Here is a 17,085-nt window from a genome sequence, read left to right on the forward strand (position 1 = left end):
TTTTTTTTCAAGCTCGCGGCAACACTGATCGTAGCTAGTTGCTATGTATTAAGCTGTTCATCGTCATCATCATCAAGTCATTGTATTCATTACCCTCATTTTGTCATTTCACCCTCACGTTAATGCTTTTGGCTATGCAGCGGTGGGCATAAAGCGAAATCGTAAAATTTTCCACTGTAAATTTAATTTTGTAAGCATTTACAATTTCCTTGGTAATTTCGTAGCGTTTAAGTGAAACACAGCAAGCAAGCAGCGGAAGGCAATAAATGTAATTAAATTCTTGAATATCGTATTAATTTTAATGATGTCGATGAAGTGAGCAAATCGTGCTTTTATTGAGCTCTTTGTTACTCCACGAACATACTCTCCTAATGGTTTGTTAAGACACGGGGCAGCTCATTTGTTGTTACTAAAAATAGTAAGTGCTATTGTATATAATTGTACTCATTTGCTTGAGTTGAATTTAATTTTAGTAGGTACAGCTTTTGCAGTTGACATTGCTAAGATGCTGAAGCTTTTGGAAATAGCTCCACCTCCCGCTCAGCAAACCACATTCGAGGGTAGAATTTGATATTTTTAAGTGGCATTTCATACTCAACAACAGTTTTAGATGCTCTTAAGTGTTTATCTTTATTATTTTAAGTGTAGCTTAAGCGATTAAGCGTAGTGCTAAAGGTTTAAGGCAATCATGAAATTCCTCTCGACGAGAAGAACATGTTGGGTGCTCGAGAGAGTTTGAAACATCTTCCATTTTAAAAGTTACCGTTCAACATTGACTTTTAAGTTGCGCTGTTGGTATTCGGTACTATGCCAAAATAATAAAAAGTGATAATTATAGTAGTGGCCAAACAATTAGAAACACGTTTTATTTACAAGTTTTTACAATATATATATTTTTTTATTAAGTTTAATTTTTTTTTTACAAAAGTATAGTTCATACTAAGACGAAACCCATACAACTGAAAGTTACACTATTTTTAAAATTCCACAAAATTCAACAAATGTTTATCAAAATTTCTAAATCTTTATTCATAAAAATGGTTTTCATTGTGAAGTATAATCTATATTTTTGTAAAAAAAAATTATTTAAAACTAATGAAGAAAATATAAATTATCAATTGATCTAGAACATACACCTGTACGATAAATTCGCGACGTAAAGTACTTAACCCAAATAATGAATGAAGAGTTTGGTTATTTATATTCTGCCAGGAGAAAAAAACTCGTTTCACAAACCAAACTCAATTCAATGCCTTGATGCCTCGATACAAAACATGTCTTACATTTCTCTTCTAACTTCTTCTTTAAGCCATTGGGAGTCAAATCCGAAGTGTGGGGTGGGTGGTCAATTTTCGCTTGTAGGACATCCTTCACGACCCGAGTTAAGTATATCGACAAATTTATCAAAAAAAAACTGTATTCATCATTTTGTTTAGATGCTGTTTTCACCTGCGTGATTTTAGCCGAATCCCAACTAGCCCCAATTAGAAACACTGAGTGAGGCTAAGCCCTCTGCCCCTACCACCACCAACGTTTCAGTCCATTCATTTGAGTATGATATGGCCAAGATAGCCAAGACCGCGTTTGGACAACGAAAGAAAGGGCGTCCGCAAACAAAACGGAAGGATCACGTGCAGAAGGACTTGGCTGCAACCGCGATGAATAATTGGCGAAGTTTTTTCGGTCTCGGCGCAATTCAACAAACGGCTGTAGTACCAAATAAGAATAAAAAGTGGAGCCTCTATATTTCAATCACTACTAGGGCTAATCGTTCCATCTCATAATCTATCATAGCCCATTATCGGATGTTTCGTCGTGAAGTTACTGTTTTGTATCTGTATGGCTTACCCAGTGCCTCGGATGCCTTGGATGCCGTTGATGTAAGGCCTTAACTTCCCGAGAGCATCAATCAGCTGCTTCAGAGATTTCGGTGCGAAAACTGAACCCAGTGATTTTTCCAAATTCCACAAAGTGTACTGAGCATAATATAATGCCGTAACGTTTCTTTATGTAAACTGTTTTGTAAAAAAAAAAACTGTTTGTATTCAATCTTTAATTGTATAGCGATGACCAAATTAATTTTACCTAGCACCACTGAATCGATGAATTTCCCCAATATTCACTTCATCCAAGTCCTCCCAACCAGTGTAGTATGCATTCTTGCAGAATTTTTAAAATTTACTCTCGAGTTCAATTAGTTTCCTGCTACTCCTCGAAAATTGCGCCACTCCTCCTCGATATTTGTTTAATTTGCTTTGTGATGAACCTTTGTGTATGTAGCCTGCAAGCGATTTCACCACAAAAAGTTGTTCATTATCATAAAATCGAGGTTAATGGCCAGCGCGCACACACACACACACACACCCACACACACACACACACACACACACACATCAACATAAAAGCGTTGGCATGCATAGCAAAAGCTCAAAAGAGTAAAAATAGTTTGTAGGAAATCAAATAAAGTAAATTAATAAACATGTAACATTGCGAAATAATCAGCCAACGCATCGCTGCGAAATTGTGGCCGAGTGCACTTCTGAGTTTATATGTTTGTGTGTTGCTATGTGATTGTGTGTGCATGTCAAATTTTATGCTTGTGTAAGCACTGAAGCGGCGGCAGGCAAAAGTAGTAATAATTGGAAAAGTTTTATTGAGTTTGACCGCAGGTTGTGGCTTGCGGGTAGGTAAAAAGGCTCATTTTGGTTTGTTTGTTTGCGTGCATGTTTCATTGCGGGAAAGGCATTTGCCGCCGGGGGGGCGTGAAATAGAGGCCACAAGGGGGGCTGAAAGCAGAATTCAATGTTGCTTTGATTTAGCAGCTTAAATTTTATGCATCAGCATATGATTTTTATTTGAATTCGACTATTGAATATCGTCGCAGAGTGTCAAGTGGCTGTTGAAATTACTTAGAAGCAGCACATTTGGCACAGTTGTGTCAAATTACAAACATATTCCGAAAAAGAAAACATTTTACGATGTAACGCGCCCAAGATATTTTATGTGACTTATCGTATTTTTTTAGCGCTGCCACAAAGTCCTCTTGTCATATGTATGTATGTAAGTATAGAGGGTTGTGGGTGGACAATACATTTATGCATTTAATTTCAGTTAAGGATCATTAATCCTTTTTACGACTTATTAATGTTGAATGTGCAAAGCAGCCTTTTGTACAAGGATTATAAAAAATATTGCTTACAAGGTTACAAAAATGCCATAAAAGTGAGTACATAAATTTTATTTTTTTGATAAAAAAATTATGAGATCTTATGAAAATGTTGCCCAGTGGGACTGAAGGGCGCTTTGAAATTTATATTCGTGGATGTAATCATCGATAACTTCACAATTATCGACATTGGATCCTAACGGTAGGTTAGATAATAATTGCTATGTTATATTTCGCATAGAAAAAATGTTGGAAACCTTGGTTTTTACGATTTCTCTTTTCTGGTCATTATGATCGATCAATTTAAAATCTTAAATTTATAGTTAAAAATTTTAAGTTTATCAATAACGCTTGAAAAACTTTCTATTGGTTTTTACATTTTCGAAAAAAAAAATAAACGTTTTCTTACGCTTTAACTTTCAGTTTATATCCGATAATACTTTTCAATTTTATTCCGAAAGTTCCGAAATATGCCAAGCTCATACAAAACCTTGCAAATAATACGAAACGTACCGAATAAATGTTAAAAATCCCTAGAAGTTAGGAACGAAATACCACAAATTTTGATTTATTCCGAAGAGACTACAAAAAAGTTCGGTAAAATTCGGAAAAGTTCTAAGAAGGATACGAAAAAAATTCCGAGAAAAATTTCGACAAGTCACAAAAATTTTGAATACCCGAAAAAACCGCGAATTACTTCTTTTTTATAAATGAAAAATATAAGAAATTTTTTTACTTGAAAATTTAAAAAAAATACTCTGTATCAATCGAAATGATTCTGAAAAGGTTTTATTTCCTAACTACATCACTTCCAAAATGAAATGTCAAATTAAAGAGCTTGACCTGTAAATATGCAAAGAAATTTTATTTTTTAAAGTTATAAGTTTTTTAGCGAAACAGGTTGATTTTATATTTAAAAAACCGAAATCAGTTGAGACCTCTCTTCACTCAGAATGTTGACTGGCATACGGAAGAATTTTTTTATTTTTTTATTTTTAAAGGGGTTGCCACCTGTTTTAAAGCTTACTTGAATATTGGCGTTTTTAAACAGTTTCACTATTAAATATACTAAAAAAACGCAGATATTCAGTCAATTTCTCATACATGAATTTTCAAAACCAATTCAAATCCATACCGTTTGTCTGCTTCAAACACTCCATTCCGCAGCAATTCCTATTCTCAAAAAGTCGTGACTTCCATCTTCTTTTCGAACTTCTGCTAGTTGCTCAACTCGTACGTTTTCTAGATCAAAAGCATTCAAAAAAAAATTTTTTATGCATAACAACCAGAAATATGTGAACTTTTATTCTGATGTGGAATTTCCTGCCTTAAAATTCATTTTTGTTTTTCTATTCTGTTACTTTAAAAGTATGCTTTACAAATTTTATTTTATTGCATGAAAGTGCTTTTTATTTTCCACAAGAATTCCATACTTTGTTTTACATATTTCGCGTGAATGGAATGCAGAGAAAAATGGGTAGCAAAATATGTAGTTCATCTTGCAAAACTTTCAACCGACATCAAAGCATTTGTTTTATGCCACTTTGCTTTTGTTTTTTTTTATTCTTCAATTTATTTTTATGCTATTGAAGTATGTAAAAGGGGAAAAAATCGATTTATTTCACCGCATTGTAGCTAAAAATTACATTTCCAGCTGTTTAACTACCCACACAACAGACTCTTTGCCCTTTACATAACTCCTTGACTGCCGCTTTCTTATTTACATACTTATGTATGTACATACATACATACATACATCGACCACATACTGATCTCCATCAGTTGTCTTCAGTTGTGCATTTGCTGGTGGGGTTTTCTTCGTTGCCGCCTCAGCATACGCTTCAGCTTAAACATTATTTGGAATTTAATTTCACTGGAAATTTTTGAAATGAATTCGCTGGCATAGCGCGTTAACCCTGTAAGGCAAACGTTACCCTGCAGAAAAAAAAAAACAATATTAGTTGATAAAAAATTGTCAACTTGTAGTTAGCTTTTTTGCGGGATTTCTATAAAATATATAACTTGTAGTTAGCTACAAAAAGCTAACTTGAAACTAGTTGGCAAGTAATGCGGGAGTAATGCACGTACGTAATCGGGAGATTGCTTTCTTTAAACAATTTTCTATTTAAATGTCCTCATAAAAATTTTACTTTCAGTACAATTTTTTTCTGCACTTCACAAATACTTCTTCGAATTGAGGACAAATAAAAAAGATCGACATTTTATATTACTAAATTTATGTCTAACAGAGTTCGAATATGGCACCACCTACCTCAGAATATGTAAACAATTATGTTGTGTAATAAAATAAAGTAAATAAATAAATGAACAAGCTAGCTTTTCTCAAAGAAAATATACAGATGAAATTGACCTTTCTAATCAACTTCCTTTTCAACTTCAAGCTAACTTATAGTTACATACATTTGCTGCTGGGTATTAACTCTTCTTCGCCGTAGCAACCCACGTTGGGGGCGGCGAAAAAACAACAATGCAGTAGATACCTAAGGGAAGATGGAGAAGTAGCTCAGCAGCACTTTGCTATGACATTGCGTTTTTTAGACTTATTTGACGTTCGAAGAATTCAACACTTAAGCCACATGCAAATACATATATACGAATATACCAAAAATAGGCATTAATGTTGCCACTTCTACCCCAAACATTAAAATACATGCAGACATGTATGTGACTAGGTAACTTCATACTAAAACTGACAGAAATGGGCTTACAAAAAATTTAATTTTTTTTTTTTCAAAAATTATTTTAAAAATTACGGGTTTTAATTTTTAAACAATTTTACTATATCATTGCATTTGAAGTCCAGCTGAGATAAAATTTTTGTGCTTCCGTTATTTTACGTTACTTTTAAACGCTCTTGAAACTTCAACTCCGGGAAAAATGATATTGGAACGAATATTTTTTAGTCTTTTCATTGAATATACGGGTAGTTTGATAAAAATGAATTTGGGAAAGGATTGTAATTTTAAAAAATTAAGAATTACTGTCATTTCGAACAAAATTTTGTGTGAACAATTTTTGATATTGTAAAACCGGTAAAAATTTCGATTTATTACATTTCCAATTGAATTTTTGTAATTACAACCACGCCCATAATTTTTAAGAAAAACAGTTAAAATTTTTTGTAAATCCAATTCGGTCAGCTTTAGCGTGAAGTTAGGCTGTTTATTTGCAAAATGTTAGCCAAATCGAAAGCCATCGTGCGGAATTTTGTTACGCTTAATTTAGAATAGCCTTTTGAGCCTATTTGGCCAGAGGTTACTCATACGCCCTGTACAACGTTGCTGCATATTAGAATGTTCTTAAATACATACTCACACAAACGCTTATACGCAACATACACACACAATTCGACATCCTTCATACATTCACGCCTTTTTCTATTAATTTCTTCTTCTTTTTAATTCAATACTTTCGTTTTCCCTTCCCCTGCAGATTCTGCAAGACATGATGGTGGAAATTGACTACGATGCCGATGGTACAGTTTCCCTAGAAGAATGGCAACGCGGCGGCTTGACAACAATACCCCTGCTGGTATTGCTGGGTAAGTATTATAATGTTTGTGTTGTTGTACGGGGGTGTGTGTGGTGTATGACAAGTTTTGTTTTGTTTGTTTGCCTGACTAAAGGCAAAAGTGACTGAAACTTTTACAAGTGCAATGTCTACTTAACTAAACTTAACTGAATTAAACTCAAGTTGAGACAATAAATTTGCATGAAACCTCGCTGACATGTAGCCTTTGCAAGCGTAGATTTGAGAATTGTTTTACTTGTTTAAAACTTTTAATTATCTGATTTTTCACTGAGTCAAGGCATGATGATGTGTTGCACAGCTGTTGAAGTTAGGTGAATGGGCAGGCGCAAATTAATCGAAATTGCTGGACATTTCCATATCGGAAAAATATGCAATTTATGGCATCGCTTTCATTATACTGAGATCTGGTGGTTAAATACTAAAACGGTGTACTTGCGGTCAATGAACTTTGGAACAAAAAAGTTTGCACTCGTGAGACGAGAACATCGGTATATCACACTTTAAGATCCGACTATAAAGGCTGAAGATATGATAAAAATTCGAAAAAGGAAAATATTTTTTTTCGAAATTGCCTTGGAATAATACTTTATACTCAGGGGTGTACGGCGAACTTTTTTTTTTTTGGTACGGTCTAATGTACATATATATATATACATGACTTTAAACCATATCGGAAAACGTAAACAATGAATCACTCAATATCAAAAATATCCGAAAAGCCATTTTCTCAAAATTTTATTCTGGAAAAAAATTCAAATTTCAAAATTTCTTAAAGAAAGAGAGAAAACTATTTTTGGTGCTAGTTCGGAAAATAACAATTTTTTTAAATTATCTGTCAATTCCATGGATTTCAAGAGGAACTGACACAATGAAGATGTATTTCTGAGAAAATGTTTTTAGCTTCGTCTTTAGAATATTTTTTTTTTTTAAAGACGTGAAATTTTTCTTGCAGGCATTGTTTAAAACTGACAACAAGTTACCGGAAATTCCAAAAAATTATCACCAAAAGTGCAGAATAGTCTCGAACAAATACCCCAAATAAACACAACAAAAAAAACACAACAAAAAATCCTAGTAATCCAAACAAGATGAGTGCCGAAGACAACAAGAAACGGTACCGAAAAAAATCTTGAAAAGTCTCGAAAATCTTTAAAAATCTAGAATCATCTATATTACAAAAATTAGCGGTTATTTATGCTCAAAAATAGCATGCAAACTTTTTTCATAATTCATTGCCTATAAAAATAATTATAAGATATAACTAGTATATCGTCACCTGAGTGGAAGATCGACCTGTCTCGGCAGCCGTTTGAAAACGCTCTATCTCAGAAATCTTTTCTAGAACACCTTATTTCAGAATTTGATTGAAGAACACCCTATTTCAGAATTTTATTGAAAAGTACCCTATCTCATAATTCGGTTCAAAATCGCCCTATCCCAGCTGAAAATACATTGAAAATGTGCTGAGATGGCGCGTTTTTGAATCGGCAGCTAAGATAGAGCGTTCTTCAATCAAATTCTTCTGAAGTGGGGCATTCTTGAAAAGTTGAAAGGCTGCCGAGATAGATCGCTCTTCCACTCAGGTGACGATATGTATACATATTGCTTAAAATAACAAAACTTAGGTTTTTTTCTTAAATAAAATATACTCTACTCAATGAAAATAGTCGAAAATACAATTTTTACACTTCCATTATGATTTCAAAATCTAAAAATAACTTGCGTGCTACAGTTCCCTACATTCTACACTTGCGGGAAAACTTCACAGGATTAATATTTTTTTTTCCACTAATGTCACTCTTCGAGTGTCACACATTTTGCGAATAACTCTTTTGCAAAAACACCGCAGGACGTTTAATTCAAAAGCTCCTGTGGTCACACTCAACCACAGCCATACCAAATTGCTAGCAAAACAAAAAAAAAACAAAAACAAAAACAACAAAAGTAAAAATAAAGCAATTTATATGCATGCATGTGAATGAACCATAATGAATACCTCACTTTGCATATTTTCTTTGCCACAAGAAAGCGGTGATGGCTTCTAAGCGTGTGAAGCGCTGGATATGCCAGATTGCGTCGTCATTGCGTCATCGTCTGAATTCGCGTTTGGGTGGAGGACCTCCGGTGCTTCTCAAAAATGTCTAAGATGAAGCAAGTGAAGCCGCCAGCCACGACGCAGCATTTATTGCTTTCGTGACAGCGTAGCTTTGACAATATTTGCATGGCGTGGCGCGCACACATACACCCGCGCCAACGACCTCATTCATATGCAACTTTTCCACGAGTACATTTATGTATTTGTTTTCTTCTCACTCATTTCGCGCGTGTGTGTGTGTGTGTGGGGCAACTGTTTTTATTTGCATTGCTTTTGATTTGGTTTTGCATTTCAAATTTATTTTCATTTGCAGGCGTTGACAATACAGCACTGAAGGAGGATGGCATCCATGTGTGGCGCTTAAAACATTTCAGCAAACCGGCATACTGTAATCTCTGCCTGAATATGTTGGTTGGCCTTGGCAAGAAGGGTCTCTGTTGTGTGTGTAAGTAGCAAATTTATGTGTATGTATATTGCAACTTGCATTTCCGGTTCGAGATGAAGTTCATTTTAAACGCCGGAAATTCAAATAACTCAGTAAGTGAAAAGTTAGATTGGAAATGTGGCGTGGCTTATGGCAAGCTTGAGAAACGAGTATATTTATTTAAATTAACATTTTACAAACACGCAGCAGACACGTGCGTGCATATGTACATATATAATTGCATATGAGCCTTATTTGTTTGCACAGCCGAGTGCATTTCGTTTGCCGGAAATCATTCGGCGCGCAAATTGCTTCAAGAAATTTTGGATATTTGCATAACTAAGTAAAGTGGAATAACTAAAATTTAGGCTAATGAATTTGGTATTGTTGCAAACTTGTGAACACAAGCCAAGCTCATTAGTGATGGCATAATCACTTGCATTATTTTTTAATAAAAATAGTTATTAGAAAAACTAATTTTTAATTTCAATTACGCTTATTAGATCTTATCACTTGCAATACAAAATACTCATGATTTTGTGCTAACATATTCATGCGAGTAAAAAGTTGGCTTTCCTTGCAGACAAGCAGACTAATTGGGCGTTTCTGGTGACTGTCAACACAGCCTATCGTAATACAATTGTCAATTCTGGCAACTACTTTGCAAGAACTGTTCTTTCTTTCGAAAGCCTAATGAAAGATCTGCTACCAAGGAGGTCTTAGCGTTATTCGGTTTGGCTTTTAGCAATTAGTTTTTTTAAATATTAAAGAAAAACACTAAAAATTTAAAGAAAAAAAAAAAAAAAATTATCAAATATACTAAAGATTAAATTGAGTTAAAAAATATGTATATACATTTTTCTATTTAAAACTATACAAACTAAAACTAGAGAAAAATTTAATTGAAACAAATAATTTTTAAACAAAAAATAAAACCGACTTCAATTCTCTTATAAAAATTTAAGAGCACCGTTAATTTATTTATGCCAATGATCGGATCTAAACCAAATTAATATGGGGCCACCTCTGAGGAGCCACCTTTTCTTTAAATAATAATTAAAGAAATCGGTTAACGTGGACCAAAACTATGCGGTAACATACATAAAAAAATATATTCCGACGAATTGATAACCTCTTTTTTTTTGAAGTCGGTTAAAAAGAAAAATCATCAAATCAGTAAATGTATATATAAGTTTATTTAAAAGTTGCTAATTGCACTTTTTGTGAAAACTAATTTTTGATGTACATAGGAGACGAGAGACATTAAAAATTGATCGTTACCTAAATGATTTAAGTCCTCGGTTTAATTCTTTTTACTCTAAGCTAGCGATAAAGTTTTTTAATTTATACAGCATCTCAAACCAATTTTTTTTATTATGAATAAGGCTGTTAGTTTTTGAGTCAAAAATTTTAAGACAGTGACCCAAATATAAACTGGGACGCAATATTTTAACAAGTCTTTATTTTTTGATGTAATATTTTTATGAAAGTAGGTATAGCTGGTTTCCTAACAAATACCATATAAATCCAAATTTCAAACTTTGTGCAAAAATTATGAAAATTGTTAAAAATTTCACTAAAATTTCTGAATTTGTAATCTTTAGAAGAAAATTTGCTTTGCAGTTTATTTAAAATAAAATTTTAGTTTAACAATGTGCAAGTTTGATTTTTGGTAATTTTTTTTCGTCCGTGTTCCGCATATTTTTCGATATAAAAAAAAATTTTCGACATAATTTGTATGCAAAAAATGCGTAACACCATCAACAAAAAATTGCCAGAAATCAAATTTAACCTTAGTATACTAAAGTCTAAAAGACTACAAAGCTGGCCACCAAATTTTTTCTAAATATTCTGATTAAAAAATTAGAAATTTTGGTATAATTTTCACAATTTTTGCACAAAGTCTGAAATTTATATTTGTATAGCTTTTTTAAAGCTGTCGACTAAACTTTCATAAAAAAATATTAAACGTTAAATAAAGTAAGGGAAACCAGAGCTAGTTTAGCGCTTTCTGGTAAAATTCAACTATTTCCATAATTTTAAGAACTTAAATGCAAGCGATTGCGACTGAAAAAATGCACGAACATAGTTAACTAAAGTCTAAAAACGTGCAAATAGCCATTCGAGAGCAATGCTGTTCGAGTTGACATGAAATCGCAATTAACAAATGTTTTTCAACACATTTCTCTCTTCTTCTCTCTTTCCAAACGCTGCTAACAACGGCGACCAAATTCAATGCGACACGCGAACGGTCTGTGGATATGCAATACTGAAATGTTGGCTGAACACCTGTCATGTTTACCAATGCATTTTACTAACCATACGAACAACCGACCAATCAACATAACAATAAAAACAAAAATTTCCAAATAAAAAAAAAAATAAAAAATGAATTAACAACCACACTCTCACGATGTTGATGGCAACAACAATTTTTGAACGCGTTACATAAAACGTTAACAACAACAATGGCTTTGTTAACATGCAACAACACACAACACACAAAAAAACAACAACCAAATAATATGCAGTATGCAAATATACGGTACATGAACGTTGCGTGCAACATGCGCCCGCCTCCTGCATCACCACCTACGTCAAATCGAAGAAGGCCAAAGGTGGCGGCGATCTGCTACATCACTGGGTCGAAGGTAACTGTTACGGTCGCTGCTCCAAGTGCCGCAAACGCATCAAGGCATATCACGGCATCACCGGGCTGACATGTCGTTGGTGTCACATGATGGTAAGTGTTGATGTACATATGTTCGTAGTTGAAGTTGCTGTTGAAGTTGTTAGATGTTGACAACAATCAACAATGAAATGAAATTGAAAACAGTTTGAGGTGGAAGCGGAAGCTGGAGCTGAGAAACGTGCAGTTGAATTATGAATTTCCTTTGCCTGTGAATGCAGAAGATATTAGAGCAGAGTGTTAGCATAGGAAATACATATTGCATTATGCAACATCGAAGTGAAGCTGAAGCTTAGTGCGAAGCCTTAAATCAGTCCTGGGATAAGCAGCAAAGCTGATCAATTACAGCGCGCACGTACTTAGTTACCCAAGTAGAAGCGTGCATACATATGTTGATACACGCATGCAACACTTCTGTCTATCTATCTAGATAATAACGTGCCCTAACCGCCAAAAAGACGTAAGCGAGATTTTTTTTCAAAATTTTATTTTTGATGCAAAATTACTCCTAGAGGATCTGGATGCGCTACTGCATCAAAAAGAAAATGTTAAAAAAAAAATCGCTTACGTCTTTTTGGCGGATATGGCTCGATATGTACAACCACACATGCACATACACCCATAAAGCAGCAGCATTATTATTGCCTTGGTAATGCATTTCTGGCGCTGCTGCTGCTAAAGCAAAGCTTTTTGCTACATCATACATCGCAACAGTATTCACCTACAAATTCAAATTTGGGCCTTAGCAGTTAAGTAAAGCTAAGTGGCTGACTATAGTCAGTTATTGTACAAACCCCATCTGCTCTTACTAGTCATACATATGTATGTATATATGTACACATATGCACTATGTAAATCTTGCCCAGTTTAACTCCAATCAACGGTTAATTACCGTAATTGTGTATTCTATTACATCCTGTGTCAAGCTCAAAGCGTATTCCGCATATTGATTTGAATAGTTAATTACACACACAAGCATACATATATGCATACATATGTATGTATGCATAGTTTCGAATATGTGTTGCATTTTTAACTTTAATCCATTTAATTTGCAAGGCATTCCGAAATTCTTCGAACAAAGCTTTCCCCATGAATATTTAACCAGTTTTCTTTCATACAGGATAAGTTGTTTTCAAGATAAAAAAACTATATATAATTTACTTGTATGTATAAGTAGCTGATGAAATTTCATTTAATCTTACTTTGTCGTAATTTAATCTTTCAGGACAAATGTTGTACAGAAAGCATTTAGATATAAAAAGATTAAAAAAAAATTCATAGGAATAATTAAGGTACATACGATTGAATTGCAATATTCACGCCAATCCAAAAATACACACATACAATGCAAACTTAAAGTTGCTGGAACTTACCGTTGATCTTAAAATTTTTTTTTAAGGTGCAATTAATTTTCTCCATATGAAAAAATCGCCGAACAAACTTCGAATGGAAGAAAATGTCTGGCATCGTCAACAAAAAATTAAAAAAATATTGCCAAAAATCAACGGCAAGTCCCAGCTTATTCGAACTTCAACGTCCACTGAATGTGCTACAAAACTGCATAAACAAAATCTTTCTAAGAAATTGAATTAAAAAGCTCGAAATTTTAACGAAAATTAGTTGACCCTTTTTTTAATATTACACAATTTTGAAATTATACTTTTTTTTTATTTATACGGTTTTTGTTAAAGGATAAAGTATAGCTTTATAAATAATAATTAATATTAAAAACCTTTCAATATGTGAGTGTCATATAGTTATGGTGAGCACTATATATGCTTTTTTATAGCCCTTTCAATTCTTTTCATGAAACTTTGCTAATTTTTTTTGCTTTAATTTTTGTACAAATTTTGAAACTTGGAATGAATTACATTTTAATAAAAAAATAATAATAATTAAAACCAAATAATAAAAATAAATGGACAACACCTGTTAATATGTGTGTGTCGTATAGCTATGATATACACTATAGTTTACTACGAAAAGTCTAAATAGAGTATATTTTCAACATTGAGCTAACAAATAAAATATGAGCTTAAGAACCAACACAGCTGGCGGTTTATCTATTAGAACGCACCCGCATAAAGCAGTTGTAGGGACAATGAGATGATAAAATCGGGGATGACGAGTCCTTTCTCTGTCTAAGGCGACGATGCCTCCAGCAATACTTTTCCACGATCTGTTAGACTAAAATTTGATAAAGATCTGCGATCCACGTAATATTGAGGCACCTCGCGATGTCCCTTGATGTGGTTCCCATCACTTCATGTTCATTCAAATAAGACATTTCTAAGAAGCAATGTCCCATTTCATCCAGATTTATACTCAGAAATATGTACATATAACACCTTTAGAGAAGTGTATCTTGAACCCACGGTGGTATGATTCAATTGGTTCATCCCTTTTCCAATTTCTTTTGAAGATATTGATGTTTTTGTTGTTTGAATTTATATCTAGTTCGTTGTTTTTTTATCGGCGCTGTGTTTTTTATACCCTCTTGTAGACGTCAATAATAGAAGAAAGTGATGCATACTCCGAAATCAGGTGGGTCCTAAAACGACTTTGATTTAATCATTTTTTATTTCAGCATTTAATGCCTAAAAATATTATACAAACTGCATTTCATATCAGTGCGGTGTATAAATTTGATAAAATTATTCTATGCTTCCAAAGTTGTTGGTGGCATGCATTTGAAAAAAAAATAAATTCAACTCTAAATAATGCATAAATTGCATTAGGTATGAAAATTCGATTGCGTCTGGAAATACAAGCAACCACCTTTGCACAATCGCTGCCTTAACCAAAACTACGACAGCACAGCGCATGGCAGTGAAGTGTCTTTTAAAATTCTTCTGCTGTTCACTATGCAGCTGTCGTCCACTTAGCCAGCGTCTGCCACCTGTCACGTCCACTGCGGTATCTACGTACGTGTCCTCAACCACGCAACGAAGCTTCAATACCCGTAACAGCTTGGTGGCGTGAAATTCCCCCCCCCCCCCCCCCCCCCTTTTTCACACACCCCTTTCCCATACCCTACCCGTCAATCCAAGTTGTTTGCCTTAACTCGCTCCTTGCTATTTTGTGACACCTCTTCTATGTTTACATTTTTTTATTTCATTTCCATATATAAATACTATACATAGATATATTTTTACATATGGCTAGCTTAGAGTGAAAAGCTGCTAAGTCCCTTTTAACAAATTTTACAGGAGAGGAAAAAACTTCTTATAGCAATTTTCTTCGAGTATTTCGCATTTTGTCTGTTCAAGGGCAAAACTCCATACGAATCAGAGGGGCTCGATCTATATTCAGACACTCCGTTCTAATTTGACCTTATCGGTTTTCCTTTCAATGAATATAAACTAGAATAAATAAGACAATTACGTGTATCCTTTTCGAAACAATGTTTTTTTGAATTTCCCTATCCTTCTGTATCAAAATATAAGTTTTCAACAAAAAGTAGACTTAGCAACTTTTCACTCTTCTGCTAGCGATATGTTGTATTTATGTAGTAGTGTACGCATTTGCATATGTTTAGAAATTCCACACTTTTACCGCAGCTACCACTTTTCAGCCACAATCCCACATTTTGCTACTAGCGCGCTACCACAGCTTTATTGACAGCAATTCGCAATTTTAAATTGACATGCAATATTGCAACAATAACAATGTCGTTCGCATGGTGCAATGCATTTGTCGTCACATTGCACTCCTCCCTCAATACGGCCGTCACAGCATGTCTCTTGTCTCCTATTATTTCCTTGCAATTTGCATTGTTAGATTTACAAAATGGCAACACTGAAGTAATGAGTAAATGTTTTCGTTGCGTTTTAGTATGTATGTATGTATGTATTTATGTATATCGTCGCATTAGTATGCATTTGGTGTATTTTTGTGGAGGGATTTGTCACGCGAAATATAATTCAACTGCATGCCATGCCAGAGGGGTGTTTATCGTTTTGTTAGATAATTGACTTGAATTGCGGTTTTATTTTCTAGTGAAAATCAGTTTTAAAATAATAATAGCATATTATTATCATCCGTTATTCCATTTTCTCTTTTTTGGTAATAGTGGTATAGTATAAAGAAATTAAATAAAAATAAAAAATATAAAAATAAAAGAATTTAATTTCATTAGAAAGGTTTTGGAATGGATTTTAAAGCCGAAGTGCAGAAAATTACTCAAATTTCAAACGAGTTTAAAATACCGAAAAAAATCAATTCACAATTGACACCAATACAAGTGCCATACATGTACACGCGAAGGTTTTTGGTGTTTTTTTTTTTTTCAGGGGCGTTGTGATAGCGCACTACGCTCAAGTGGCCCTATGAAACCAGGACAAACCTGTTTTTTCTTCGAACTCCCCACACCAGGGGACCACCGTCAAGCATTACTTCGTGGGGGCAAGGCCGCTTAGTCGCCGCTGCTACGCCACAGCCTTTCGAGGGTCCTTAGTCTCTTCATCGCCTCTGCTATAGCGTCACTTGCCATGGTCCATTTTTCGCTGCTTTGTAGCATAGTGTCTACGAGTGACAGCTATATTGTTAAGTTTGCGTCTGGTTCTGTTAAATCGCCCGCACTCAAACAAGATGTGGTGGACGTCTTCTATTGTGTCTGCTCCACAGAAGTCGCATATAGCATCCGTTTCGTGTTTGAATCGGTGATGGTATGCTTTAAAACATCCGTGCCTGTTAAAAATTGTGTCAGATCCAGCTTTTCAAATCTGTAATGCAGCGATATATCCAACGGCGCTTTGACGCGTTGCTTCATCAAATCTGCCAGGTTTGGGTGCTGGCATTTTATTCTTCGCAAGAGTTGAAGCTTCATTCGCCAGTATATCAGCGGGATACTTTCCGGCGATTACTTATGCTGCTTCGTCTGATATGGTTTTAAGCGCGCAGCATACTCGAGGCGCGCGCAGGCGATACGTTGTCTTTTCAACTTCTACCTGCTGGATATGAGCACTGACTCTGTTTTGTGCTCCGCGACCTGTAGTTCATTTTGCGTAAGCTATGGCTTAACGGACCCTATAGCTCCGTTTGCTATTTCACAAATTTCTCTAAGCTTTTCAGCAGTGACGACTAAGGCGATATCGTCCGCAAAGCCGATTATTTCGGCACCTTTGGGAACTTTGAGGCGCAGGACACCGTCGTAC

At 34.5% G+C, this 17,085-nt stretch overlaps 1 protein-coding gene across 1 annotated transcript in view; it reads left to right on the forward strand.

Moving 5' to 3' along the window:
• Window positions 1–17,085, forward strand: part of LOC118743264 (diacylglycerol kinase 1) — a gene marked incomplete at its 5' end in the record, with an annotated part of 152,188 nt that overhangs the window by 94,747 nt on the left and 40,356 nt on the right. Inside the window, 3 exon segments of the mRNA XM_036475837.1 lie at window positions 6,620–6,728; window positions 9,127–9,258; window positions 11,769–11,980. Of these exon segments, the coding sequence (XP_036331730.1) occupies window positions 6,620–6,728; window positions 9,127–9,258; window positions 11,769–11,980 (453 nt within the window).

Source organism: Rhagoletis pomonella, unplaced genomic scaffold (genome assembly GCF_013731165.1).
Source record: "Rhagoletis pomonella isolate Grant_MI unplaced genomic scaffold, Rhpom_1.0 Rhpom_scaffold_00007, whole genome shotgun sequence".
Lineage (NCBI taxonomy): Eukaryota > Metazoa > Arthropoda > Insecta > Diptera > Tephritidae > Rhagoletis > Rhagoletis pomonella.